The sequence below is a fragment of the Mastigoproctus giganteus genome, chromosome 8 (assembly GCF_048544385.1).
Source record: "Mastigoproctus giganteus isolate SK-2022 chromosome 8, ASM4854438v1, whole genome shotgun sequence".
Taxonomy (NCBI): Eukaryota; Metazoa; Arthropoda; class Arachnida; order Uropygi; family Thelyphonidae; genus Mastigoproctus; species Mastigoproctus giganteus.
In genome coordinates, this window is record NC_143582.1 from 106,606,255 (window position 1) to 106,621,700 (window position 15,446).

The 15,446-nt window shown below is 37.3% G+C and overlaps 1 protein-coding gene across 3 annotated transcripts in view; it reads left to right on the forward strand.

Moving 5' to 3' along the window:
- Positions 1-15,446, forward strand: part of LOC150081753 (2-oxoglutarate dehydrogenase complex component E1-like) — a 1,213,922-nt gene that overhangs the window by 1,083,099 nt on the left and 115,377 nt on the right. For all 3 annotated transcript variants that reach the window (XM_090378853.1, XM_090378854.1, XM_090378852.1), the window contains exon 19: positions 654-726. In XM_090378853.1, the coding sequence (XP_090234979.1) occupies positions 654-726 (73 nt within the window). The remainder of the gene's footprint in view (positions 1-653; positions 727-15,446) is intronic.

Genomic DNA, 15,446 nt, shown 5'->3' on the forward strand with positions numbered 1-15,446 from the left:
GGAATTTTACTACTTACTGAACCACTGACACCTTATCTATGCTATGTAGGTCAACTAACTTTGCACTCTTGTACCTCACGTGGTTAACTGGTCGCTTTCAGTTTTCATAGGGGTGGTTATAATTCAGTGATAACTCAGTGTATAAAAAGCAGTGTAGATATCCGTCCCAGTTGGATTGCAAAATTACGAAGTTGAAATCTGAAACAAAGAAGTCAGTTAACTGGAATTTTTAATTCCAGTTTACTAACTTTTATGTGGAAAAAATTGTGCATTTTATTTATTTAATTAGATTTTTATTATAGAACAGTATATCTGAAAGGAACTACCATGCCTTTTCTCCATGAGTTCCATGCCTTTTCTCAGACATTACTGTCAAATATGTAATAAGGATATCATGGCTCTTCTTGCAAATTCTTTAAAAATAATGTATCTGCTGTCTCACCATAATATGGTGTTTTGTTTCTCTTAGCTGAAAATAATCAGCTTACACTAATTTAATGAATCTTCTGGGAATGCATTCAAGTTGTAATGTGATCATTATCTTGTCATTAATCTTTTCTTAAGGGTTTCAATTATATATGCCCTCTCAAGTTCCAGTAATTTGTATATATTAATTTTTAATGCATTAATGGGTTTTACTTTTCATTCCCTAGTTGATTATATTCACTCCCAAATCCCTACTCCGACATCCAGAGGCAAAATCAAGTTTCGATGAAATGGTTGAAGGTATGCTTTGCTCGTTATTGGTTTATTTTATTATGTACAATTGAATTTATTTTGTACTTTTTGATAAATAATGAAAGTAAACTTTCTGTATATATCATTGACAAAACCCCATGAGCTGTCTTGGCAGCATGTCTCCACTGTTCAGAGAATTTCATGTCTGGTTGCACAGTTTCTCCCAGTTCTTTTTCATTCTCTACTACCCTGAGTGTAGTACCGCACAGTTGATAAGTTACTCTGGGGTAACTGCTACTCATGTACACTAAAAAGGCTCTGTGGTCAGGAAATCTATCCATAATTGATGCCGCCAACTCTCACTAATTATAACTTTAAACGTAGATAAAATTAAATTACAAATAAAATGAATAAATAAAATCGACTGTAAAATATAATAAAATTTAAAATACAATAAATCATATGAATATATTAAAATAATAAAAAATAAAAAGTAATAAAAATATTATACATTAAAAGCATTAAACCTTTACTATAATATTGAAGCTTTTGGCAGCATCTGCTGCCTTTCTCAACATAAGTAGTGCTGCATCAACAATTCATTATAAAGTACCAATCCTTCCCAGCAGATCCAGGGCGTACTATGGTACTTGCGCATGCTCTGTTTCCTGTATATCAGCACCGGAAGTGGCTCGGGGCTGTACAACTTTAAAATGCTCATCCCTATCCAGGATAACGGTCTCAAATATTACATTAATCCTATAACCCTTATCCCTATTCAGGCTATGATCATGGTGCCTCCGTAGCCAGGTGAGCAGGAGCAGCAGTGCAAAGCACACACTTCTTGATTAGACCGGGGTTTGAGCCCGTGACCACCAAATACAGAGGATGGGGAAATATCAGGGAATGACCACCGCATATCCCTGGAGCAACATGGCCTTAGTTGCTAATGCTCCTAAAAACCAAATAACAACAACAGCTATGATCACCCAAGGAACAAACTTTAGGCTCTCCAGCCACTTCCGGTTCCAGAAACCCTCTACCTTATCTGTAATTACAGCTCCTTCGGCTGTTATCCCATGCCCGATTTCCCAGGCATGTTCGCCATGGCCGACCCGAAACATTAGCCAATCTAAGCGCCCTGCTATGTTCCCCCAGTCTATCGCGTAATCTGCACTTCGTCTCACCTACGTAACATCCCCCACAATCCGTACACTGAATTTTGTAGACAACCCCATTGTTGTCAACTCCCACAACAAGGTCTTTAACTGCTGCCATCACCGTGTGCAGCTTCCGACCTGGAAGCTGCACACAACGTATATGGTACGACCGTAAGATGCAGGCTATTGGTTGCGAAATGCCCGGATAGTAGGGAATGTACGCTGTGGAGCCAAGTACCCCCTCCTCCCTCTGAGTACCATGTCCACAACAACCTTCAATCACATTCTAGGGGTTCCACATCTCACAAGGTCGGCCATGACCCATTTATTTTATTTTCTCTATCCTCCGAGGTAGAGCAGTGCAACCAAGCCCTGCTCATTAAAGCCCTAACTACACTCTTCTTATGACCTCCAGTCTGGGCAGGACTAAAATGAGTATACTGGGCCTGACACATCTCCTTCCTAAACACTCTTGTTTTTAATTGTCAGCCCACCCTGAAAATCCAGACATCCAAAAATGACAGAGGGCCCCTCCCCCGCTCAACCTCGGAGGTAAACTTTATAAAGGAGGAACCACTATTAAGTCAGTTGAGAACCTCTGTCCCACATCCCCTATGTAGTACAGCGAATGTATCATCCACATACCTCTTCCATGCCCATAGGGGCAGCGGACCAGAAGAGCTTAACATCCTATTCTCAAATTTTTTCCATTACTAAATTAGCAAAGACTGCGTTAATAGGTGAACCCATAGCCATGCCCTTGATCTGTCGATACATCACACCCACCATGGCATTTGCAGATGTGATACATCACACCTGCAAATACCATAGTGGTGCCGGACAAACACACGCTAACGCCTTCACATATGTCCTGTACACTCATATTCGTCCTATCTCTCAAGGACACACAGCATTTGTGTTATTCACATGCACCGGAATGCATGTGAATAACACAAATGTGGTTAATGTCTCGGGGTCGGCCGTGGCGGAACATGCCTGGGAAACCAGGCAGAGGGATAACAGCCGAAGGAGCTGTAATTACAGATAAGGTAGAGGGTTTCTGGAACCGGAAGTGGCTGGAGAGCCTAAGGATTTGTTCCTTGGGTGACCATAGCCTGAATAGGAATAAGGGTTGTAGGATTAATGTAATGTTTGAGACCGTTATCCTGGATAGGGATGAGTGTTTTAAAGTCGTACAGCGTTGAGCCACTTCTGGTGCTGATATACAGGAAATCGAGTATGTGCAGGTACCATAGTACACCCTGGGTCTGCTGGGAAGGCTTGGTACTTTATAATGAATTGTTGATGCAGCACTACTTATGTTCAGAAAGGCAGCAGATGCTGCCGAAAGCTTGTTTTAGAGTAGTATGGGTTTAACACTTTTAATGTATAATATTTTTATTATTTTTTATTCTTTTATTATATTCATATGATTTATTGTATTTTAAATTATATTTTATTCTACAGTCGATTTTATGTATTTTATTTATTCATTTTATTTGTAATTTAATTTTATCTATGTTTAAAGTTATAAATGGTCAGAGTTGGCAGCATCAGTTATGCTACTCATGTACATTACCTTGCATTTGTCAATGTTAAACTTCAACTGCCATTTTTCAGTCCATCAACTTAATTTTCCGATATCTCACTGCAGTAGCTCACCCTGATGACTACCATTAACCACTCTGCCAACTTTTGTATCATCTGCAAACTTTGAGATTAAGCCTGATATATACCTACATGTGCATCATTGATAAATATTGAAAACAATAATGGCCCCAGCACTGAACCATGTGGACTCCACTAATAACATTAGTCCACTAAGAACAGTGCCCATTTATAACCACTCTCTGTCTTCTTCCACTTTATTGATAGCAGTAACGTGCCCTTAATTCCACATTGCTCCAGTTTGTACAGCAGTCTTGTATATGCGACAGTATCAAAAACCTTCCTGAAATCCAAGTGTAAGTGTTCAAATTATTTTTTGCATCCAGTTCCTTTATCACTGCATCATAGTAACTCATCAGATTGGTTAGACTAGACCAGTCCAAACTGTGATTGCAATATAATTGCATGCCTGGCCAAATGGTCCTGCATTACTTCTTTAATGAGTGATTCCGTTATTTTCCCTAGAACAGACATTAATCTAGCACGTCTATAATTACTCATGTCGTGTTGTACCCCCCCCCCCCTTTATGAATTGGCAATACATTTGCACAAATGCACTCAACAGGGACCTCCCCTCAATCCATGGATGCTCTCATAATTATGGCCAAGGGTTTGCTTACCTCTTTTGCTGCCTCTCCTAATATGACTGGATACATCCCATCCACCTTAGGTGTCGTTTTTATGTCCAACTTCAACAATTTCTCCTCCAGTTTCCTTTCAGTTATCGCAGTCATTTAGCTCCTCGGTATAATTTGTTAAATTTCTGGCATCCCTTCCCAAAATATTCCTCATGTGTGAATGTAGATACAGATTACTCATTTAGTTTGTCATCAACAGTCGAACTGTCGATATCAAATGGACCAATCTGATTCAACCCCTTCCTTCTAGAGTAAAGAACTCTTTACTCTAGAAGGAAGGTTTACTCTTTTTTTTTTTTTTTTAAATCCTTTTCCAAAGATTTTTAGTAATCTGCCTTGACTTTCCTAATCTCCATTGTGATGATTACAGCCAATGGTAGATAACCAGGTTATCTACCATAGTCTTCTGTATCGTCTGATAATTTATATGTATCCCACGCATTTTTCTTCTCTGCCACGAGTCTTATTATTTCATCTGACGTCCATTTAGGATTAAACCTTGAACAGTATTTCTTAGATGATATGAAGAGCCTAGTAGCCTCAAATATTAAGTCCCTGAAGGCTACCCATTTAGAATTTGCTGTTGGTAACATCATCAGTTGGTCCCACTGTATAGAACCTAAAAAATCTCTGAGACCACTGTAGTCACCTTTACGAAAGCAAAAAACCATCCCTTTACCCCCAATGGTAGTTACATCTTTATGTAAATCCCACACCAGTACACTGTGATCACTGCCACTTACTGGTTCCTTTATCTGCAGATTCTTAATGCATGAATAATCACTGCTGATAATCAGATAGAGTGCAGACTGCTTCTACAGGGATGGGGTACACTTAAATAGAAAGGGTGCAAGAATATTTGCTGATGCTATAGAGGCAGTGTTAGGTGGATGAGAAAACTGCTAACTTGGGGGGGGATACACAGACTAAAAGGTTAATAGTAACCGCAGGCAGAGGCAAAAGTGATTCTTGCACTGCTTCTATTAGAATGAGCATTAACTTAGAAAGCAAGGTAATGGAGATTTCCAGGACTGCTGGGAGTCATACTGGAACAAGTAAATACATGGGCTGTATTAGGATAAATAAGAGTAGAAATAGGTGCATGTACACCAATGCTGGGAGTATAGTTAATAAATTTTATGAGCTTGAAGTGCTAGTCAAGACATCAAAGGCAGATGTTGGGATATCAGAGATGTGGTGTCACACAGATATAAGCAGTGCAGAATTGGAATTTGGGGAGTACAATGTGTACAGGAAGGATGGACAGGACAGGAAGTGAGGATGGATTATGCTGTTAGTTAAGAAATACATAAAATCTAAGGAAGTGCATCCAATTGATGTTGGTGGACAATGCAGTGTCAAGTTTTTGTTTGGTGTGAATAAGCACTGGGGAAGGAAAAATGAGAGTAGGTGTGTGTGTTATGGGCCCATTGAATCTGATGAGTATAATGAGCAATTGTGCAGAGAAATAGTGGGCCAGTAAATCAGAATGTCTTATAATGGCGGATTTTAACTTTCCAGATATTGACTGTGACTTGTGGATTGGTCACTCGCACACTAGCAAGACTTTTGTTGATTTATTAGATTACTGTTTTCTACAGCAACATGTTCAAGAGGCAACCAGAGGGAGTAATATTCTTGATTTGATTATCAGCAGTGATTATTCATGCATTAAGAATTTGCACTTAACGAAACCACTGAGTTACACATGCGCATAAAGGTCCATGAGTCCAAAATCGTAATACTACTAAAATCGGCTACTAATAGTTTTGTGTGTTCGTTTTGTATATTAATTACTCTTGTCTCATTAAAAAGAAAAACATGGTTCTCCTGGATGACGTGAAAGGAAAGTTCAGATGCAACTATCCTTTTTTGCCCTCACAGATGCCTGGTGTTGTTGAATTCGCATTGAAAGGTAATTTTGAGTAGAACTAATGTAAAAAGAGTTGCATTCTCCACACGCAATGTTATAGTCTATGTTGTTTCTTTCCATGTTAGAGATTGTGGTTGTCTTCATCATCTTCAATACTGTCTGGAGTTTACTTATGGACTGTGCAACTATTTTAAATTCCGTGTTTTTAAAAATATTAATGAACTGTTTATACCACTATTGTACATGAAAAAAAAACTTTAATAAAGTATTTGTGTGTAGTGCTCTCGCTAAGTGAAACCGATCCAGATTTTTGTTTTGCCTATCGTTGAATACTCCCAGTTATACCTAATGTATATCCCCTGTTCAAAAATCTTCTAGAGAGTTTCCTGAGTTCATCATTAAGAGATTACTGCAGAGAACTATATCTGTATGCATTATAAAATTGGTTGAAAATGATACTTCTTTTATAAGTAAAAGGGTGATAACTCGAATAATGTAAAAATTTTCCTGTTTGTTGGTTTACGGTATATTTGAAATATATATCTCATTGAGTCTTGTTAATGTAAAATTAAGAAAATTTATCTATTTCTCTCCTGGTTTTTTCAGCTCTAAAGTGAATTAAAGTCTTGTATGAATTTTGTTTAAAGAATCCATAAGATTAATTACAATATCTTTATGTGAAATAACAAGTATATCGTCTAGGTACCTACCATAAAATGTTAAACTGGGAATATACGAATTTAAGTATAACTGTTCAAAATTGTTAAGGTAAATTTCTTCGACCAAGCCACTCAGACTGTGTCCCATCAGGAGTTGTCTGTAAATGTTCGATTGAAAATCAATATAATTGGCCTGAATGAGAAATATGATTAAATGAAATATTTCCGTTTTTAGTAACTTGGTTTTATTCAACATTATGGAATCACTATTAATCAAATCCCATAATGTATCAAGCGAATAATTAATATCTACATTAGTATATAATGAGACAACATCTAGGGAAAACATTTTGTCATTATTATCTAACATTTTTTCTTTTAATTTATTAAAAAGTGCATCTGAATTTTTATACTGAATTTTAATATAAGATGTAAAGGTGTTATGATATTATATAAATAAGACGCGAGGGATGAAAAGGCAGAATTTTTGTAGGAGACAATAGGTCTAATCGAATTTCCCATTTTATGCAACTTAATTTGTCCAAACAGGGCAGGTACATTATTGGTTCTTGCTTTTAGATTCTTTAGTGTTGCCATTGTAATATAGTCTTTTTTTTCTATATTCAGTTAGTGTTATTGTACTGTTTTATCAAGTTGTTGAATGTACTTCTATTTTCCAATTGATAGGTCGAGTTATTGGATATAATATTATTCAATTTCTCAGTATAATCTTCCTTGTTTAAGATGACCACAGTGTCCCCTTTATCCGCTCTTTGTCAAAAAAAAAAGATAATATTTTCTTAATTTTCTCAAAAATTAAGATAATATTTTCTTATTGGATTACTGTTTGTTTTTTCGGTAGTCATGTAGGTGGCAGATTGTAATTAAGACCTTTGTTAAGGAGATTTATTTGTACCGTGGACAAATTATATGAGGATAAATTTACAACACTGAGGTTAGAATTATTACCCTGCATATCTGTATTATTAAATATGATGTCATTATATAGTACAGTTAATTAATTTTGACCTATCAATTGGAAACAGAAGTACGTTCAACAACTTGATGAAACAGTACTGAATATAGAAAACAAAGACTATATTACAATGGCAACACTAAAGAATCTAAAAGCAAGAACCAATAATGTACCTACCCTGTTTGGACAAATTAAGCATAAAACGGGGTATCCGATTAGCCCTTATCGTCTCCTACAAAAATTTGGCCTTTTCATCCCTCGCATCTTATTTATATGATATCATTAAACCTTTAGGTCTTATATTAAAATTCAGTATAAAAAATTCAGATTCACTTTTTAATAAATTAAAAGAAAAAAGTTAGATAATGATGAGAAATTGTTTTCCCTAGATGTTCCATAATGTTGAATAAAACCAGGTTTCCAAAACGGGGAAATATTTCATTTAATCAGATTTCTCATTCAGGCCAATTTTTGGACTTCCAATGTGACTTATTGTGAGTTGCCTAGTCGTAGAAATTTAACTTAACAATATTGAACAGTTATATTTAAATTCATATATTCCCAGTTTAACATTTTATGGCAGGTACCTAGACGATGTCCTTGTTATTTCACATAAAGATATTGTAATTAACCTTATGGATTCTTTAAACAAAATTCATACAAGACTTAAATTGACTTTAGAGGAGGAAAAACCTGGAGAGAAATCTATAAATTTTCTTAACTTTACATTAACCGGGTAACAGTCAACGATAATATACATTTTAAAATATACCGTAAACCATCAAACACAGGAAAATTTTTACGTTATTTGAGTTATCACACTTTTGCAGAAATCGCTTGGCACCCCTGGGGCCCCGGGTGCCAAGCGATTTCTGCAAAGAGCATTTGAGCGAACAGATTCTATTTTTTGTTTCAAAAACCATTTTCTTGATTTTATTTGTATATCAGAGTAGCACTTTCACTCTACAAGAAGTAGGCAAAAGCCCAGAAGGGAATCCACCTTTCTGTTTCTTTTTTCTATAAATACTAATTACTAACTCAGCCTCTTGGTCACCTCATGGCACTGCTCCTGCCTCCCCGTGGCGGAGCCGGTTACCTGGGTGGAAAAGATAAACCCCCAAGGCCAAAAGGAGCCATCATGGATTCTACAAATTTTCCACTCTTAGAGCCTTCAAGCTCAAGGCAAGAATCCTGTCATGAAGACAATGACAATAGTCAACCTAAAAGGCTTCGAACAGAAGTACACTGTTCAGACATTCCTAATTTTTTGGTGATACACTTTCTGTCTACCCAGCCTGTGGGTAAGTTATCTCCATTCGTGATTCAAAGACATCTAGAATATATTGCAGGATCACCAAAAATGGTAAAGCGACTACAATCCGGAGATCTCCTGATTGAAACAGCCACCACCAAACATTCGAAGTGGCTATTAAAGACAACAACATTTGGTGGGTTGCCAGTATCTGTTACTCCCCACAATACCTTAAATTCATCAAAAAAAGCATCATCACAGAATGGGACTTAATTACAGTGTCTGAGGAGGAATTAGTACAAGAACTTAGCAATCAAAAGGTAATCAGTGCTAAAAGAATAATGACAAAAAAAGATGGAAATCTCATTCCAACTCGTTCCATCATTTTAACTTTTAGTACTCCTGATTTGCCATCCTCAGTAAAAGCTGGATATTTAAACTGCCGAATTTGTCCATACATCCCGAATCCTCTTCGCTGTTTTAAATGCCAGAAATACGGCCATTCACAGCAGGCATGCAGAGGTGACGCCATCTGTCCTATTTGTGGAGCAAAAGATCATACACAGGCAGATTGTCCAGCCGCAATTCCCGTTTGCCCCAACAGCAAAGGCATTTACCCCGCCTTTTCTAAATCATGTGAAATGTGGAAAGCAGGTAGGAAAATACAAAGTAGGACATAAAGTCACATATCCTGAGGCACGCAGACAAATAATGTTGACCATGCCAGGTTTTGCCTCTCAAACCCGAAGTTTTCATACAACTGCAATTCAAACAGATGTGACGCCATCTGCAATTCAAACAGTTGGGGTACTAACTGATACTGTCACAGTATCAGTTAGTATCCCAACTGATACTGTGACAGTCTTAAATGACACAGAAAAATTGAAACCTAATAAAGACTGCAAGGAAACTGATCCACCAACCAACACTATGGAAGTGGATATACACCAAAATTATGAAGAACCTATCCTAGAACTTCCATGCCAATGACACTATGGATACCGGACGCCCCTTATTCTCAAAAAAAGACCGGAAAAAAAATTGCCCTGCATACAAAAAACAGTCAGATGAATCAACCTCAGCCAAACCAAAATAATGCCTATCATCATACAGTGGAATTGTAGAGGACTATGCAGCCATTCTGATGACTCAAGGGATTTAATTTCTCAGTTTAATCCCATAAGTATATGCCTACAGGAAACATTCTTTTCACCCCAGGTTTTGCCAAAATTCTCAAATTATGTGATATACAGACAAGATAGAAGCCCAGAGTCTCCTGCCCGTGGAGGAGTAGCCATTCTTGTAAATTCTAACATACCATCCAGACCGATCCAATTAAGAACCACCCTAGAAGCTGTGGCAGCTCGGATTGCAGTTGGTATTTCAGTTACCATTGTTTCAATTTATATTCCACCATCTCTACCACTTGCCCTTTCAAAACTTGACAACCTCATTGCACAACTTCCAACTCCAATTTGTCTTTTCTGTGACTTTAATGGACACCATCCATTGTGGGGATCAGCTACAATGGACAGAAGAGGGAAGCTGATTGAGGAATTTATAAATAATAATGATCTAAATTTATTAAACTCTGGATCTCCTACCTACAGGATCTACTTCTCAAATTGACTTGTCAGTTTGCTCACTTCCATCTTTCCAATCATGACATGGTCTGTATTAACCGATCCTTTTAACAGTGATCATTTTCCGAGCATTTGCTCCTTACAAACAGGGGTAACACCAAAACCTGATCAACGATCCTCTTGGAAATTTAAAAAGGCAAACTGGGATGGCTATTCTGCTCAAATACTTCTAGACAGACTTTACGTTAAAAAAGAACCTATTGATGATGTAAATACTTACATCACCAATCAGATTCTGACTGCAACAAATACCTACATTCCAAAATCCAAGACATATCGCAATCAACGAAATCACTGGTGGAATGCAGATTGCTTCACTGCCAAACAGGAAAAAAACCCAAGCTTGGAATAATTTCCGTAAGAATCCCACCACTAATAACCTCATTGCTTATAAAATTAGATGGAAAGCGAAACGAGACTCGTGAATCACTTTTGCCTCAACAATCACAAAAGACATCGACACACACACCTCATCTGGAAAAGAATACAGGCACTAAATGGGAAATCCACTTGTATGCCCTCTCCAATACTTCATTGGAAAGGGAAAGACCTATCTACAGCTGAAGAAGTTGCTAATGCACTTGCTGAATCATTTGCTACAATCTCTGCTTCTACCTTCTATGGGTCCACATTTCAGAACATCAAAGCTAGTGCAGAACGATATAAAATCAACTTTTTCATGCACCACCACTCTTTCCCGTACAACCAACCCTTTATATTCATAGAACTTCAAGAATCATTAAACAGATCTTCAAATAGTGCCGCAGGCCCAGATGGAGTTCATTTGCTGAAGCATTTAATTGAAGAAGATTTGAGTACCATGTTAATCTTTTATAATCAAATATTCTCTGAAAATGCGTATCCTTCTTCCTGGCATCATTCTTTCATTATTGCCTTACCAAAACCAGGAAAAGATCATTCTTGTGTTGAAAATTATAGGCCAATATCTCTTACGAGCTGCCTGGGTAAAATTTTTGAGAGGATGGTTCATACTAGGCTTACTTACATCCTGGAGTCACAGAATCTCCTTCCAGACCATCAGTATGGCTTTCGGAAGAATAGATCAATGCTGGACGTGCTTATCAAAGCCGAATCTCATATCCGCAATGCCTTTATCATGAAACTTCTACTCATGGTCAACCTAGATCTTGAAAAGGCATTTGACACTACATGGCATCATGGGATTATTATGGACCTTATACCACTTGGGGCTTAGGGGCCATTTGCCAAAAATAATTCAAAATTTTCTGCAATTGCATTATTTTCAGGCTCGATATAAAAATGTACTCTCTGCATCTCACATTCAGGAAGAAGGTGTCCCGCAGGGATCGATACTTAGTCCAACACTATTTTCATTCCGAGTTAGCAGCATAACACGAGATATCCCAAAAACCATTGAAACTTACATGTATGCAGATGACCTTACAATTTCTTGTCAGTCTCAAAGTATGAACACCATCAAACGGCAGTTCCAACTTGCCATTACCAAAATAAAATTGTGGACTTCACGAAATGCACTCTCACTCACTTTTGCAAGAAATGAGCTCTCCTTCCCGATCCGGAACTACAAATAAACAATATTCCAATATCACTTGTAAGTACCATTAAATTTCTTGAAGTGATATTAGATAGCAAGCTGAACTTCCAAGCTCACATCTCTCATTTAAGAAATACATGTCTAAAGCATCTGAATATACTGGGATCAGTCTCGGCTATATCATGGGGCGTTGATCAGTATACTCTACTGCATCTTTATAGAACTTTAATCCGTTCACAGCTAGATTATTGTCCGGTCTATGACTCTGCCAAGAGCACTACTTTACAACATCTAAATATTGTCCAGCACAGTGCTCTCAGGATTGCGTTGGGTGCTTTTAGGACTTCTCCAATCCAGAGTCTTTATATCGAAGCACATGATCCTCCATTACATCTTCATAGGAAATCATTACTGCTCCACTACGTTGCTAAGATCCAGAGTCTTCCATCTCACCCCAGTTGGGAGTATCTTTATAATACTCAGTGGGATTTGTTATATGACAGCAAGCCAAATGAAAACAGACCTGCTTCACTCAGGATTAAAGAGCTTTCTCAGAGTTGGAATATCAATTTAAGTGATAATTTTCAGGAGACACAACTGCATCTGTTCCACCTTGGACATACGTTTCTTCCTCCCATGATACACATTTTCTGGAGTGGGGAAAGAATACTGTACCTTCCTTTAATATCAGGCAGTTGCACTTAGCTCACACTACTCTGAACTCCCATGCCTGTAAAGTCTATAATGATGGATCAAAAACAGCCTGTATGGTTGGTGCTGATGCAGTTGTTCCTTCTCTAGCGGTTACTGCCTCACTACCATTAGTCTGCAGCATCTTCACAGCCGAATTATATGCCGTCAAATTAGCACTTAGTAAAATTATTGAACTTTCCATTTCACCTGCCATAATTTACGCTGACTCGCTCAGTGCTGTTTCTGCCATAAAAAAAGAATTTCTCATCTTCTCATCCTACTTGAAACACATTCATTCTCAGCTATTTTCCTGCAGTGTGTACAATCAGTCAGTCAGTCAGTTTTTGCTGGATCCCTGGCCATTCAGGTATTCCAGGAAATGAAAGTGCAGACCTCACAGCTAAATATCCTCAACCAGCTGTCCCAGAACATCCTCAGGTTCCTTACACTGATTATAAGCCTGTTATTCACAAAGCAAGTTACGACAACTGGTCACAGATCTGGAAAAGTAACACCAACAATAAATTTTACCAGATAAAACAAGAACCAAAGTGGCTCTCAGACTTTCGACGAAACAGACGAGAGGAAGTGGTACTGGCAAGACTCAGAATTGGACACACTCATCATACCCATCTGTTCCTGCTACTGGGAGAAGATTCACCCCAGTGTTCATCCTGTGACAGTCAACTTACTGTTAGGCATTTCCTCTTTGATTGTCCCTTATATTCAACCATACGGTCAAACACTTTTCAGTCGGTCTCTAGATTGAACCTCTCACATGATTTAACTCATATCCTGGGAAATTAAGCAAACATAGAAGAACTTGTAATCTATTTAAAATGTATTGGCCTATACAGGAGTATTTAATTTAACATCTACAGCGGTATATATCGACTAAATAAACTACAAGCAGACACAATTTAGCCTCAGTAGCCCTTGTGTCGTTAAGCCAAATAACAACAACAACAGCAAACTCAGGGAACTCTCTAGAAGATTTTTGAACAGGGGATATACATTAGGTATAATTGGAAGTATTCATCGACAGGCAAAACAAAAATTTGAATTGGTTTCACTTAGTGACAGCACTACACAAAATTACTTTATTAAAGTTCCTTATGTACAACAGTGATATAAACAGTTTATTAATATTTTTAAAAACACAGAATTTAAAACAGTTGCACAGCCCATGAGTAAACTCTAGACAGTATTGAAGATGATGAAGACAACCACAATCTCTAACATGGAAAGAACCAACATAGACTATAACGTTGCGTGTGGGGAATGCAACTCTTTTTACATTGGTTCTACTCAAAATTACCTTTCGATGCTAATTCAACAACACCAGGCATTTGTGAGAGCAAAAAAGGAGAGGTACATCTGAACTTTCCTTTCACGCCCTCCAGTTGAACCATATTTTTATTTTTAATGAGGCAAGGATAATTAATATACAAAACGAATACACAAAACTCATAATAGCCAAAACACTCAAAATGAAGTTAAACTCTTACTCTATAAATGTACGTAGACCATACACCATTTCGAACTCATGGACCTTTATGCGCATGTGTAAATGGTATTTGCATTGGTTAAAAAAAAATAATCTCTTTGCAGAGTGCTAATTTGCATTGAATTTTATTTTATGAAAGAGTGGATATTGTTAAGTGTGTCAATACTTCTGGTGAGCACGGATCATACCGAAATAACCTAGTCCCTTATAAAGGAGTTTAGTGAAAAATATTTTAAGAAAATTTGACAATTGTCTTTGGTTTCATGTTGGTTTAGTTTTGGGTGGCTTCATGTACATCAGCTACACTTTGCTCTTTTTCTTTTTAGCAAATCCACGTATTACAAGTTGCGGCTCCACTGAACGACAAGTTTTTAGCCATATTTAGCCGCTTTATTGACCAAGTGTTATATCAAAATATTTTCTATAAGTAGCTTATAGACCTAGTTAGGATCCTTAGTTTATTCTGAATTGAGACAGCGAGATTTAGAAGTTAATTAATACTTAAGTGCCCGTTGAATTACCGTTCATAACTTGCTGCCATTGTTATACAATACAACGTTATATCCCGAACTAGATAGCATAAGCTTAGTATAGTATAGTATATAATATAATATTGTCAATCAATCAGTAAAATCTATTAATCTTGTTAAACTTCATTGTCATTTAAATTGTACTTTTTAACTAAATACATATAACGACTTAGATCACAAACGTAACAAATTAATTAATACATAACTTGATACGGAAGTTATATAATGGGACTCGTAGATAATACTCGATACTGAAAAATATATATAGCGTTATAACTGTGTTGGGATTATAACAAGTTTAGGGTTATAATTTTGTACTGAAATTGAAATTTTATTGAAATTAAATCGAAACCATGACTCAGACCAGAGTAGCAAAGCAAAAAGCTCAAGCTAATGGGAGTGCTGTGGCTCAGGCGAGAACTGAGGGGGGTAGTTGCCCTCTGAATCATAGCCTATTAAAATGCACTGCTTGCATGATGTTTGTGGAGAAATCGGGTATGGGACATGATATTGCCATGGGGGATGACTTTGTGTGTGCACGATATAAGGAGCGTAAGGAAATCAGGCGACAACTCAGCATTGTTATGGGAATGCCCTCAAAGGATCTAAATTGAGGGCCCATCAATCTCTCA